The sequence below is a fragment of the Notamacropus eugenii genome, chromosome 2, assembly GCF_028372415.1.
Source record: "Notamacropus eugenii isolate mMacEug1 chromosome 2, mMacEug1.pri_v2, whole genome shotgun sequence".
Taxonomy (NCBI): Eukaryota; Metazoa; Chordata; class Mammalia; order Diprotodontia; family Macropodidae; genus Notamacropus; species Notamacropus eugenii.
Genome location: NC_092873.1, coordinates 356,484,624 through 356,498,710, shown reverse-complemented (window position 1 = coordinate 356,498,710; position 14,087 = coordinate 356,484,624). Strand labels below are relative to the sequence as shown.

Sequence of the window (14,087 nt, the reverse complement as noted above, 5' to 3'; positions counted from 1 at the left end):
AAGGGAGGAAAGGATGAAAATGGGGAGAAATATGTTACATGCATTGTCTCTCCCTTAAGAGTGTGAGCTCCTTGAGAACAGAAACTATCTTACTTTTCTATTTGCATCCTTAGCTCTTAGCAGAATGCTAAACATGTAGCAAGCATTTAATAAGCACTTCATTCATTCAATATATGGGAAATTATGATTGAGGATAATTATGATTATGATTAGTTTAGACAGGATTCTTACTCCTCTATTATAATAGTTAGCATTTACATGGTGCTCTAAGGTTTGTAAAAAGTTTTTCAAATGTTATCTTGTTTTATTCTCACGCCAACTCTGGGAGATAGTTGTTATTATTATCCCAGTTTTAATATGAAGAAATCAAGGGAGACAAAAACTAAGTGATGTGCCCAGGGTTATCCAACTATTAAATATCTGGGACTAGAGTGGAACTCCATTCTTCCTGATTCTGGGTCCCTTGCTCTATCCATTACACCACTTTTCCATGACCACCTTTTTCTAAAAACAGAAATAAAGCAGAATTGGTAGGTACAAGACTTAGGGAGTACCAAATACCATCAGAAAATGAAACTAATTACATCTTCACATAAAGAAAAAGATCTGTTATTGATGTGGGAGTTATTCATAAATCATCTCTCTGTGAACAGTCATCTCATCAAAGTTGTCAAAATTTGTTAAAAAGAAGGAAGAGAAGGAGGAAGAAAAGAAAGAGGAAAAGAAGAAGAGAAGGAGGAAGAGGAAGAAGAAGAGGAGAAATAATGATAAATATAAGGCATACAATTAAAATGGATTCATCTTGAATTGTTGAAGATGTTACTAAGAACCAAAACAAAAACATGAATAACAGAAAGGACATTGACGTCAACTATAATTCCACCCAGAATTCTAGACAATGTAATTGCCACCACAAGAAGACCAAAAAAGCCCAGAAAGCGTCTTAGTAAAAATCTAACTTGTTTCCCAAATGGAGAAAAGATGGCTGCCAAAGCCCATAATGGTTTAGATCATAAACTTGTCTATAAAAATCTTACAAAGAAGGATGACTGACATTTATGAGCAGTACCATCTCATAAAGCAGAGAGGCATAGAATGAAACACTAAGCAGAGCATAGAACAAAGAGACATGCTAGCCAAAGATACTCACTATTGTCAGAGAGTATATTCTTTGCAGAATCCAAATGGAAAAAGGATCCTTTATATAAAGATAGTGAAGTCCTCCTGATGTTTCTGATCGTAGATGTTATCATGCTGATTACATAAACCCCAAGATGCAGTGGTTATATACCATAGGGTTTTCTGAATCAAATCAATTGATTCAAATATCAACTGATACTTCAAACAGCATCCATGGCAAACTTTTACTTTTTCTTTGAAATATGATAATACCTTATACTAAATGATGATAATTATAGTCCACTGGTCTGGATGAAAGTAAAGAATTACTCATCCAAAACTTAGAAGATAAATAATTAAAGCAACCTAACTCCACCCTATTATTTATAAGATAATAAATATCCTTAAGGTAGATGCCTTCCTAATAACAATAATAATAGCCAGCACATATATGGAGGGGAAACATAGGAGTTAGATGTTAATTGCCCCCCAAATCATCCAATTATGGATAATTCATGCTGATCTAGCAGATAGCATTTTTCTCAGGCAGAATTCAAAGAGAAACACCCCTACTCAATGTGTATAAAACACACAGGAGCTGTCTGAACTAAGTAGTTTCTCCACTTTGACTCTCTAGCTACCCGCAGACAAGTTGAGCTTTCTTCAAAGACCATGTCTCTTCGGATTTCTAGTGGACCCAGGCGCATCTGCTCATGGTCTGGAGCTGGGTCAGTCAGAATGCCCAATGGGAGCACTGGCTTTGGGAATAGCAACATGTGTGGTGCCTCTGCTGTAGGAAGTGGAAACTTACCTGGTGGAGGTTATGGAAGCTGCTTTGGTGGGAGCTCAGGGGGAGCTCCCAGTGGGATCCCCATTGGTGGTAGCTTTGGAAATGCTTCTTGTGCTGGCTTTGTGGGGAGTGAAGGGCTCCTCTCTGGCAATGAGAAGGTCACCATGCAGAATCTTAACGACCGTCTGGCTTCTTACCTGGACAACGTGCGAGCTCTGGAGGAGGCCAATTCTGAGCTAGAGCAAAAAATTAAAGGCTGGTATGAGAAATTTGGTCCTGGCTCCTGTCGTGGCCTAGACCATGACTATAGTAGATATCAGCTGACAATCGAAGAGCTTAAGAATAAGGTAAGAAATCCCAAGTTTGAAACAATTCCAAGTATGCTTGGCTTTGAAACTGTAAATTCCCTAGAAAGATCTCTATAATAAGGTGATAGCCAAAGTTATGTTATTTGTCACATATGATGGATTGTTATAATTAGTTTTAATTGGCTATCCCTATTCTTTTAGAGCATATGTAGGCATTTATGTTCATGAGTTTCAGCGCTGTTAAAATTGACATGAACTATTGATGCCATTTTTCCATTTTGTCTTTCCTAGAACCTTAGATATTAACTTGCTTGTAGAAGAAACTTAACGAATGTTCATTGCATTGGACTGGATGCTTCCAGTTCAATTATTCATTCTCAGTTTTGAACATTTTCACCTAAGGCAAGATAGCTTGGGGTAGTAGAAAGAGTGCTGAGTCTAGAGTCGGGAAGATTGACTAGGTTATTTCCTACCAATATAGCCTTAGGCAAGTCACTTTCTCCCTCTCAGACTCAGTTTCCTTAACTGAAAAAAGAAGGGGTTGGAGAAGACAACTTCTAAAGTCCCTTTCAGTTCTAAATTCTGTAATCTTATGATTCATTTTATGCAATAATATGCAATAAGGCTAGATTTGGAATTAGAAGAATGAGGCTCAAATTCCAGGCTCTGCAATGGACCATGGACAAGTCTCTTCATCTCTTACTCAAAAATTAAAATGAATAGACTGGAATGATAAGCTGTTAAATGGAATGCAGTTTGACATCTGTGATCCTGAGGGAAATAAAACTATACCAGTACTTCTTTTTTAAGTTGAAAACATTTTAATTGCTTTTTAAGAAAGCTCTTCATTTAGTTTTGTAACACATTTGGTCTTGTGAAATGAGATTTTGACTTGTAAATGCATAAATTTCTCTTTCTTTTGATCTGTTCTAGCTTATCTCTTCTACCACAAGCAATGCTAATGTTGTTCTGCAGATTGACAATGCCAGGCTGGCTGCTGATGATTTCCGTCTGAAGTAAGGGCTCTACAATAATGATAGGGATGATGCTCAAGGGAGAAATGTTTCATTCTAATTTTGGGTGGCTACATGGTACGGTGGAAAGAGTGTTAGATTTGTGCCAGGCCTAGAGGCCTCAGGGCTACCCGAGTCTTCCCTTACCTCTATCGGAGGTCTTCGGTTGGCCAAACCAGATGCTCGTATGAGAAAAAGGATGTTCCAGAGTCGAACAAGGGTTGAGCTTTATTTCAGGGTCTAGTTACAAGTGCAGGGGAATTCTTCCTTAGGAGGGAGCGAAGAATCTCCCAAGGAGGCAAAGATCTTACAATAAGAGATTGGAAGTAGAAGTAGAAGTGGGGAGAGAGGGGGAGGGGAGAGAGGAGAAAGGAAAAGCGAAGCCTTGTTGTCCTCACACGTGGCCCCTCCGCCCAAGAGAGCTTTCAGGCTTTCCTGATCCTACTTAAGCTCTCCAGCCGTATAGTTTGCATCTGAATACCGTGCTGTTAGATAACAATAGTGTGCCCAGATCCGGGACAATCTCGAGGGCGGGGAGAGCTCTCTCCCATCACGTTTCTCACGGGAAGAGGCGGAAATACACGAGATAGCTCGGTTCACCTCGATTCCCAGTCGTTTCTTGGGGGGTCTCGTGAGAACTCTAAGATTTAGAAGTTCCCACCTTTACCCGCCCGAGACTGTCCACCTGGAATTGAGCTTCCATCCCCAGCAGATTTGGAGTCAGACAGACTTAAATTTGAATACTGTCTCAGACACATACTAGCTACGTGATCCTTCGTAAGTTGGTTAGACTTAGCCTCAGTTTCCTCATCTATAAAATGGGTTAAGAATCTAGCATCTAGCTCATAGGTTGTTGAGGGGCCCAAATGGGATAATAACTATAAAGCACTTTGCAAAGCATGAAGTGCTATGTAAATGCTAGCTATTATTATTTCTTTCATTAAATATGTTTCAGTCCCCAATAAATAACAGTGATGACAAGAATGACAACAAAAATGTGGGAAAGGGATTCTTGTTATATTAATTCCTATTATAAAATAGCTAAATTATTAACAAAATACTGCCTATATAAAAAATCAAATTAAATGAAAAATGGAATAGAAAAAGCGTGAACATGTTTTTGGAACTCTACTCCAATGAAATAATTTGGAAGTGATATTACTGTGAGTAGGAAACATGCTATTCTAGTACCTAGCACAGTGACTAGCATTTAGTAAATGTTTGTTGATTGATTTATAGATAGAATTGTAAAATATGCTTCCCTAAGTGTTCCAAAAGCAAGTTGTTAGAGCCATAACTAGGGCAGAGTAACTGGGCCTTTTCCCCAGGAGGCTGGATTGAAAGGTTGCCAGATTTGGAGAACACTAATGGCATTTGCTGGCAGGTGGTATAGTTCCTAGAGTGCTGTGAAGACTCATCTTCCTGAGTTCAAATCTGGCCTTAGACACTTATTAGATATGTGACCTTATGCAAGTCACTTAACCCTGTTTGCCTCCAATTCCCCCTTTGTAGAATGAGCTGGAGAAGGAAATGGCAGACCACTCCAGTTATCTTTGCCAAGAAAACCCCCAATGGGGTCATGAAGAGTCAGACATGACTGAAATTATTGAACAACAAGGCAGTATTTTCAGTCCTTGAGCAACATAAACACAAAAGCATTTCATTAAAATGGGAAGCTACCAAGGGATGGGTTGGAGTGATAGATAGATGAAGCATTTATTAACTGCTTACTGTGTGCCAGGCACTGAGCAGGAATGAGCTCTGCCTCTACTTGGCTCTGCTTCTTCCTTCCCACTATAACATAACCTCCCAAGCAACAGTCTCATACTGGTATCTTAGGGGGTGAAGTGAGGGTTCTCTATCTTTCTCCACCCACAACTGGGACTACATTTTATGCCACTTCCCACAAGAACAGTTTGTGGTACTAATAATAATTTTCCAGAGAAAGATATTATTAATAATTCATATTATACACAATTTATACTGTTAATGATGTATTAAAAATAATTACCCAGAAGAAATTATTCCTACTTTTATTTTGTTCCATTCTGATTTTCAGCTTAAGGGGAATTTGGTTTTGTTTTTGTCTTACCTTACGCTGATCTACTTTGTCCTGAAAATCAATGCAACATTCTCTAAGGTTTGAAAATGAGCTGGCTTTTCATCAAAGTGTTGAGGCTGACATCAATGGCCTGCGTAGAGTCCTGGATGAGCTGACACTCTGCAGAGCAGACCTGGAAATTCAATATGAAACTATGAATGAGGAGCTGACTTACCTCAAGAAGAACCATGAAGAGGTAAGGAGTAAACCAAAGTGCCATGCCTTCTTTAGCTAACTAAACTCCTTACTGGTTAGTTAAAAACATAGTAATCACGCAGGCTTCCCCTTTATGCCAGACTATTTCTCCCATCCTTAATGGCCCGATTAGGGGGCAGAATGATTATAAAGGCCCTCCATGGTCAGAACAGGGAGATATAGAAATTAATCTGCTCAAAATAGATTATTCCAATTCAATCCAATAAATCCTATTAAGAGCTGTCCCCTGGGGATAACAAAAAACAAGACAGAAAGAGTTCTTGAAGTCAAACAGCTGACAATCTACCAGGAAGACTACAACATGTATATATATAAGCAGGTACAGGACAATTTAAGGAGGGAGAAAGCAACAATAACATAGTAGCCTTAAGGATGGCATGGTAGATAAGACGGATGGACTTTTAGATGTAAGATCTGGATTCAACTCCAGCCCCAGACACCTGTTTGTTGTGTGGTCCTGGACAAGTCATTTCACCTCTCTGGGCCTCAGCTTCCTCATCTACAAAATTAGAGGGCTCGACTCTTTGGTCTTTAATTTCCTTTCTATCTCTAAATTTATGATACTATAAAATCTCAAAAAATTCATCTCTCATGCTGTCTTCATTCAAAAACTCTAATGCTATTGATGAGTCTACACTTTTCAGTCTCTTTGCTATTTAGATATTTATTTATTTAAGAAGGGAGACTTGTTATAGCTTGTCATACAATTACAAAAGTGAGGAAGGAGGCGGACAAAGAGGCCAAAATCTTTTCATAGTCCTTTTGTAAGACCGAGGCTCAGTGCCTACTGTTCCTATTGGATTAATATAGATCTAGTTTTAGAGTTTACCTGAGGCAGAGCTGTGCAGTCATCGACTTTGATGAGTGAAAATAGCAATTGTTTCTATTCTGGCCAGAAACTCTGAGGGTCTTCCCACCCCACCCCCAGACTGATTCTTTTATGAAGGCAAACTAGGCCATCTTTTGCCTCCATTTTTACCTAGCCTTTAATTACTGAATGGGCATTGCCTCAAACAAAGGGAGACCTCGGAAAGACCAAAGTCCCCCACTTCATCCAGAGCCTTTACCAGTTATCTTGACCTATATGTCTTGCCACTGAACTCCAATGACTCTGGAGAAGAGAGTGAGGCTGATGGCTGCACAGCCCTACCTCACTTAAATCCAATTCACTTGCAAGTTAAGACATCACCTGCTAATGTCATTGGTCCTCTGAGAACAAAGGATGAACAGTGTAGATCTGGGACCACATCTTAGTCATTTTTTGTGGTAAAGGGGGAAGAGCATTGGCTATAGGGTGAGAGGTGTTGGGTTCACATCTTGCCTGTGATACCCACTGCCTGTGTGACCACAAAAAAGCCACAAAGTCTCCCTGTGCTTCAGTGTCCTCATCTGTCAAATGAGAAGATTGGACTAGAAGCCTCTGAGGTTTCCTCCAGCTCCAGTGCATTGCACCTAATAGTTGCTTAATGAATATTTGTTGAATAAAACATAATTCATTTGGTGTGCTTCGTTTAAAAGAGCAGAAAAGAATAGAGTACACTTTATATAGTTCCACCAAAAAAATTATTTAAAATACAAAGGGTGAAGGGAAAGAGAAAGCAACACTTATTAAACACCTACTATGTGCCAGACTTTACAAATATGATCCTATTTGATAAGTTTCCAAATGATTCTAATTCTAAATTATTCTAATAAATGATAAGTTTATTATATGTTAAATATAAATAACAATGTAAATTATAAATATATTATTATATGTAAATTACATATCAAAATAATATAAATATAAAAATTCTAATAAAATATTCTAAATTATCTAAATGATAATTTGATAAGTTTCTAAGGGACCTTCGAGATTATACAGAAATCGATTCAGAACAGGGCCTGCAGATTCTTAGACATAATCTAGTCCAACTTCCTCATTTCACAGAGGAGAAAGTCAAAACCAAGAGAGGCTCAGTGTCTTGTCCAAAGTAGCAAATGGCCAACTCTAAATTTAAACCCAAGTATTCTAATTCTAAATCCAGCATGGATAGCATTTGTCTAGCTTGGAAAGGTGTAGTCACATTGCATAAGATCTTCTCTAAATTCTTATGTCAAAGAACTTAAAACAATATCCAATATCCTATAAGCTCTCCATAAATGTTTGGGTCTAGAAGTTGTTTTTTGTTTTTTATTGGGGGGGTTCATTTTTTATGTTAAATCAAATTAATAATTTCATTGGTAGTAGTGAATTTCCAGTGCTTTCCCTCTTTGAATTTTTTATTTATCCTGCATATAGCTTGTTTTGTATATTTTTATTTATATGTTATGTGTCCCCTCCCCAATTAGATTATAAGTTTCTGGAGGACAGGGACTGTCCTTTGTCTCTTTTTGTATCCCCAGCATTTAGCACAGTGCCTGGAACATGTTAGGCATTTAATAAATGTTTATTAAATTGAATTGAACTTCCATTAAAGAAACTCCAAAGTAGAGTGATAAGAGTTCTGCAGTTTAGAGTTTTAGCAAATTACCTGGAGACACCGAGAGATTCAGTGACTAACCCAGGGTCACACTGTATCAGTGTGCATCATGTCTTTGGACAAGACTTTGATTGCATGCCTTCCTAAGCCAGGAATTCTTAACCTCTTTGTATCATCAGATCCTTTGACAATTTGAAGACTATATATAGATGAACTTGTTATAAGAATAGTCTTTAAATGTATAAAATAAATGGAATATAATAACAGTATAATATAAAATACTAAAATAAAATATACAAAGATTGCAAAGAAAATAAACTATTTTGAAATAGTCACCAAAACAATTTTTAATAAATTCATGGACCTCAGGTTAGGAATTCCTGCATCATGCCAAATTATTAACAACTTTTTTAAAAAAGCAAGAAACTTCATCAAAGAAAGGATTTGGATGAAACAATACAAAAAAAAAAATATTCAATCCACAAAACTGTATGCCAGCTCTTTGGTTCTCTATGTATTGGTGCCAGACTTCACCTTGAAAGTCTTCTTGGTGTTTCCTTTTCAGGAAATGAAAGCCCTCCAGTGCGCTGCAGGTGGGAACGTGAACGTGGAGATGAACGCGGCCCCAGGGGTGGATCTGACAGTTCTGCTGAACAACATGAGGGCTGAGTACGAGGATCTGGCTGAGCAGAACCGCAAGGATGCTGAAGCCTGGTTCAATGAAAAGGTAGGTCAATCACAGCTAATATTCATTATCCAACTCGATTCAGTCCTCACAAAACTTGACTTAACCTGTCTCCTGATGCAGAGTGCCACGCTCCAACAGCAGATCTCCGACGATGCTGGGGCCACCACCTCGGCCAGGAGCGAGCTCACAGAAATGAAGCGTACTGTCCAAACCCTGGAGATCGAGCTACAGTCCCTCCTTGCAACGGTGGGTGAGAATTGTGTGGATCAGGCACATTCGCATGATTTAAAGACGTCTAAAGAAACCTGTCTGTTCTTAAGATCACAGATTCAGAGCCAGAAGGGACCTTTTATTTCAAACCACTTCTTTTGACCTCATATGTGGAAACTGAAGCCAAAAGGGGACAATGGTTTTCCTAAAATTATATAGGTAGCATCTTGGTACATACTGGCTGTGTTATACTTTTATATGTTTTTTATTTTATATTTTTTTCCATGTAATCTGCTTGGTTGATTGCCTTTGGACAGAGAGGTCTAGGGATCTAGGAAAGGACTGTCCTTGACTCAAGCCCCAAGATCAATCCCTCCCCCAAGTCTCTCTACTTAAAAAGTTCGTTGGAAAAGAAAAAAATTAAAGAAAATTGCACTTCCCTCCTTCTTGATATCAACAAGCTTTAGTTCCCAATGAGGACTGAGTGTTCATTTAAACATGATAACAAATCTATAGTAACAGAAAAATCTTCTGACCCTGAGACCCTACAGAAGTTCATTGAGAGCAGGGACCTTTTTACATTTGTCTTAGTACTCAGTACCCCAGGACAATATTTAGCACATTGTAGGCACATAATAAATGCATATTGGTTGGTTGATTGAAGATTATGTTATAAATTAGATTCTGCCTTATCCATCAAGCATGTCTTAAGAGCTTACTACATGCCAAGCAGTGGGGATGCAAAGGCAGAAATGAAACAGTTCCCCAGCCCCTCACCACACTTCCTAAGGAGCTTGCATTCTTGGCAGGGATGCCATAGCCTGGTATGCTGGAAAGGGCATGGCTCTGGATTCTAATCCTGTTTCTGTCATTCACCAATTTTGAGGAAGTTACTCTAGCTCTACGATTCTCAGTTTCCTCTTCTGTAAGATGATGGAGTTGGACTAGATGGCATCTGAGGCCTCTTGCAGCTCTAGATTTATATCTTATGCACACATAAAAATATATATAAAGTCAATCCAGGTTGTTTCAGGAGGGCTTATTAAACAACTATAAATTATATGTGCCCAACTAAGTTTGACTAAGACATTAACGCAATTATTCCACTAATGTGCTATGTTGAATTCTTTAGTTCTACAAAACAGTGCTCAAACTACTTAAAAAAAAATACAGAGCTGTGATTTTATTGATTTAGAGAACTCCTATTGTGAAAACTCTCTCTTCCAGTAAAGATCAGCAATTCATATGTCACTTAGAGACTTGTTTGGGGTACTGAAAGTTAAGTCCCTCTACCAGGGTCACACAGCTAATATGTTTCAGGGTAAGGGCCTTTCTGGTTCTGAGTCCAGATTTGTCTCCACCGAGTCACATTGCCTGTGAATCATTACTAACACAAAAGCCAGAAATCAAATTCCATTATGACCAAAGAATGGAAGCTATTCAGCCTTAGCCATCTGTTTGCTGTTTGAAGAAAGAGGCCAGTGTGGAGACACATTTTCCTTTTCACTAGGCAGGAGGGAAGGAAGCGCATGACATATGGCATTTTTTAAGTGTTAAAATGCTTACTCTATCATGTCCGTCATCCCACTACATCTCAGAAAAATGAGCTTGAGACCAAATACACCATCCTCATGGGCCAGGTGTCTATTCACATAAGTGTAGGACATCAACAGTGAGAGGTGACTTCATGAGTGTATAATTAAAAACATCATTATGAGAAGGGATCCTAGATCTGACTACAAAAGGAGTCCATGACCCAAAATGAGATTAAGAACCCTTGCCTGAGATCCATTGGGCCAGTTTTAAGTATTTGACTCATTTGCCTGACTCTTCTAACTTAATTTTAATCTCAGATGTGACTTTCTCCCGTATCCACAGAAACACTCACTGGAATGTTCCTTGAGTGAGACAGAAGGGAACTACTGTGTACAGCTCTCACAAATCCAGGCACAGATTGGGGCCCTGGAGGAGCAACTGCAGCAGGTCAGGACTGAGATGGAAGGCCAGAAGCTGGAGTACGAGCAGCTGCTTGATACCAAGATTCGTCTAGAGAAGGAAATTGAGACCTACTGTCGACTCATTGATGGAGATGGAAGGTAGGGAAGTTCACTAAAAAGGTGGTTTCTATTCAATTTCATGATCACAAAACTGTAGAAACCACAACCAAGTTATCACCAATTGCCTAGAGAAATGATAAGTTAAGTAATTTGCTCAGGGTCACACAAATCAGAGAGAGGGATTAATCCAAGTCTTTCTGACTCTGAGGTCAGTTCTAACCACTATACCATGGTAGTATACTCAAAATAATTCCATGACCTGCCCTTATGATCAATATCATTGTTATTTCCACAAGCTCCCATTTATCACTTCTCACGTCAATTGATTATTACTGAATTCATGATTCTCCACTCCAGCTTCTCTTTCTTCTTTCCCTTGTCTCTCCTCATTTCTGACACTCCGATCAAATAATTTCATTTAGTAACCATTCCTCAATTTAACATTGAAACTAGTCTATTCTCCCTAAAGAACATCAAACTGCCCATTCCAAACTCATCTCCCTAACTTCTTGACAGGCCTACCTGAAAACTTAGTTCTGGTTAATCCGTTAAGAATGAATGAAATTAATTTTAAAAAGCATTTATCAAGTGGTTACAATGTGCTCGACAATGTGCCAACAACTAGGGATACAAATACAAACTAGCAAGACCTTCCCTGCCCAGCCAGTTCTCAGACTCTGCCCTCAAGGAGCTTCCATTCTAATTAGGAAAAAAAATACCTAAGGGCTGAGTTGGAAGATAGGAGAGAGGTGGTACATGGAGGTAACATGGAGGCCTGGTTCCTTATAAGATAAAACTTTGTGCCAGGGACAGGTTTCCATGGGAAGGGGATGAATAAACTCATCAGCAGCTCTGAATAAGGTGAAGAGAGGAATGAAAGTCTATTGGCCTGAAGTAAATCTAGAAAGAGCAATTCTTCAAGTTCCTAAGGACAAAAGTAAATTTACATTTCTATGTGTCTATCTTGTCACTTTAGAATGCTGAGATTCATGAGTGAAAGACAGTCCTGGTCTTTTAAATAAATATTCATTTCAGATTAAATGTCATTTAATTTCTAAATATATAGGTCTTAGTGTCTTCTACAGCAAACCTTTGGTTTTTGATGCAAAGTTCACTTAGGTTTAAATATTCCTGCTATCACACTAAACAGAAAAAGAAAAGTCATCTTTCTTTATTTTTATTTTCACAGTTCATGCTCCAAAACAAAAGGCTATGGGCCAGGAGGTCCAGGAAATTCAACTAAAGGTATTAAAGTGCATTCCTATTTTTACTCTTCCTTGTAACTGTCCGTCTAGCAAAAACAGATGCTATTCAACCTTCTCAGATCCCAAACCCTTAAGATTTACAAGAAAGAAAGAAGGAAAGAAGGAAAAAAAGGAAGGAAGGAAAGAAGAAAGGAAGGAAGGAAGGAAGATAGAGATGTATTCATAGATAGGTAGATAGGTAGTGCATTCTTGCTTACCATGTGGCAGGCACTGCACTATAAATGCTGGGGATACAAAAACAAAAAAGCAGGATAGTTCCTATTCCTCAAGGACCTTACATTTTAATAAAGAGAAGACAACACATGTGGAGAGCTGGAAGGGGGAAGAGGAGTAAGACCAGGAATGGTGTGAAAATTATAGGGAAATGTTCTCAAAGATGAGGGAATATCTCATGTGTTAGGTGGCCCTTGAAACCCAGCTTTGAAAGAAAGTAGGTATTCTGACTAGCTGAACTGAGAACTGAGTGCATCCAGGCTTGGGGGGCAGGGAGGTACAAAAGGGAGTGGGGCCTATATAAAGGCATGGAGATGGAAAATGGAATGTTGTACCTCTCTCCTAAAGAACTATCTGTTCTGCTCTCAGAAGCAAGCTTTGTCATCTTAAGTGTAAATGTATATGGAACGTGAATATGCTAAACTCCCATTCCACATATATTATATAGCTGTTGCCAAAGACTGCCGATTTCACCTTTACAACGCGTCTTGAATACACCCCTCTTCACTCCCCCCAACTCTGGGTAAACTCTCATCACCTCATGCTTTGATTATTGCAATAGCCTCCTTGTGAGTCAGCCTGCCTGAAGTCTCTTCCCACTCCATCTGTCTTCTATTCAGCCATTAAAGTGATTTTCCTAAAATGCAAGTCTGACCATGTCACCACATCCTACCTGACAAACTCCCATGGCTCCCTGTTGCCTCCAGGAACAAATTTTAAAAGTTGTCTGTTTGACGAAGTCCTTCATAACCTAGCCCCCTTCTACTGTTCCCTACTCCCCAACAAGTACTCTTTGGGTACTGGCTTCCTAGCTGTTCTAGGAACAAGATGCTCCATCTCTTGGCAATGAGCATTTTCTCTGAATATCCCCCATGCTGGAATGCTCTCCCTTCTCTGCTCTATCTACTGACCTCCCTGACTTCCTTTAAGTTCCAACTAAAATCCAGCCTTCTATAGGAAGTCTTCCCCTCTTAATCCAAGTGACTTCCCTCTGTTTATCCTATATATATCTTGTTTTGTATATATTTGTTTGCATCCCCCTATTAAACAATAAGCTTCTTCAAGGCAGGGACTGTTTTTTGCCTCTTCTTGTTTCCCCAGAACTTAGTAACTGATACATAATAGGAGCTTAGTAAATGTTTATTGATTGAGTAATTAACATCGCATATGTCTCATTTCCAGATCTCTCCAAAACCACACTAGTAAAGACTGTTGTTGAAGAGCTAGATCAACGGGGCAAAGTTCTCTCAACCAGGGTCATTGAAGAAAAGAGCTCTAAGCTGAGCAATGGCAAGGCAGAGCAGAGAGCTCCTTTCTAGAGAACCCAGAAAAGAGGAAGGTAAAGGATTCTCCCAAGATGCATGATTCTAAACACGAGAAGAGAAATGCTTTCCGTTCTCAAAGTACCTAGGAGAAATCTCTGCTTATGCTTTTTGCCTTTCACACATAGCAGGTTTAGGGTGTTTTGCTATTAAATAAAGAAGCAAATATACATCTGTTTCTATTTTTGAGTGTTTCAATCATCATTTCTTCCACGTCATTTTTGCTATTTCTTGCTTATTATACTTAGACAAATGGGCAGAAGAAATACTTAGGATGTTTTGTTTGTGTGTGTGTTTTTCATATTAATATAACTAGTAGGTGT

At 38.9% G+C, this 14,087-nt stretch overlaps 1 protein-coding gene across 1 annotated transcript; it reads left to right on the top strand.

The window, feature by feature from the left end:
* The first annotated feature begins 1,814 nt into the window (after nt 1-1,814).
* Nucleotides 1,815-13,946, top strand: LOC140528497 (keratin, type I cytoskeletal 28-like). The gene is made up of 8 exons (XM_072646380.1): nt 1,815-2,256; nt 3,151-3,233; nt 5,371-5,527; nt 8,575-8,736; nt 8,818-8,943; nt 10,786-11,003; nt 12,154-12,209; nt 13,625-13,946. The coding sequence occupies exons 1-8, from the start codon at nt 1,858-1,860 to the stop codon at nt 13,759-13,761; spliced, it is 1,338 nt and encodes a 445-aa protein (XP_072502481.1). The 5' UTR covers nt 1,815-1,857; the 3' UTR covers nt 13,762-13,946.
* Nucleotides 13,947-14,087: the final 141 nt, after the last annotated feature.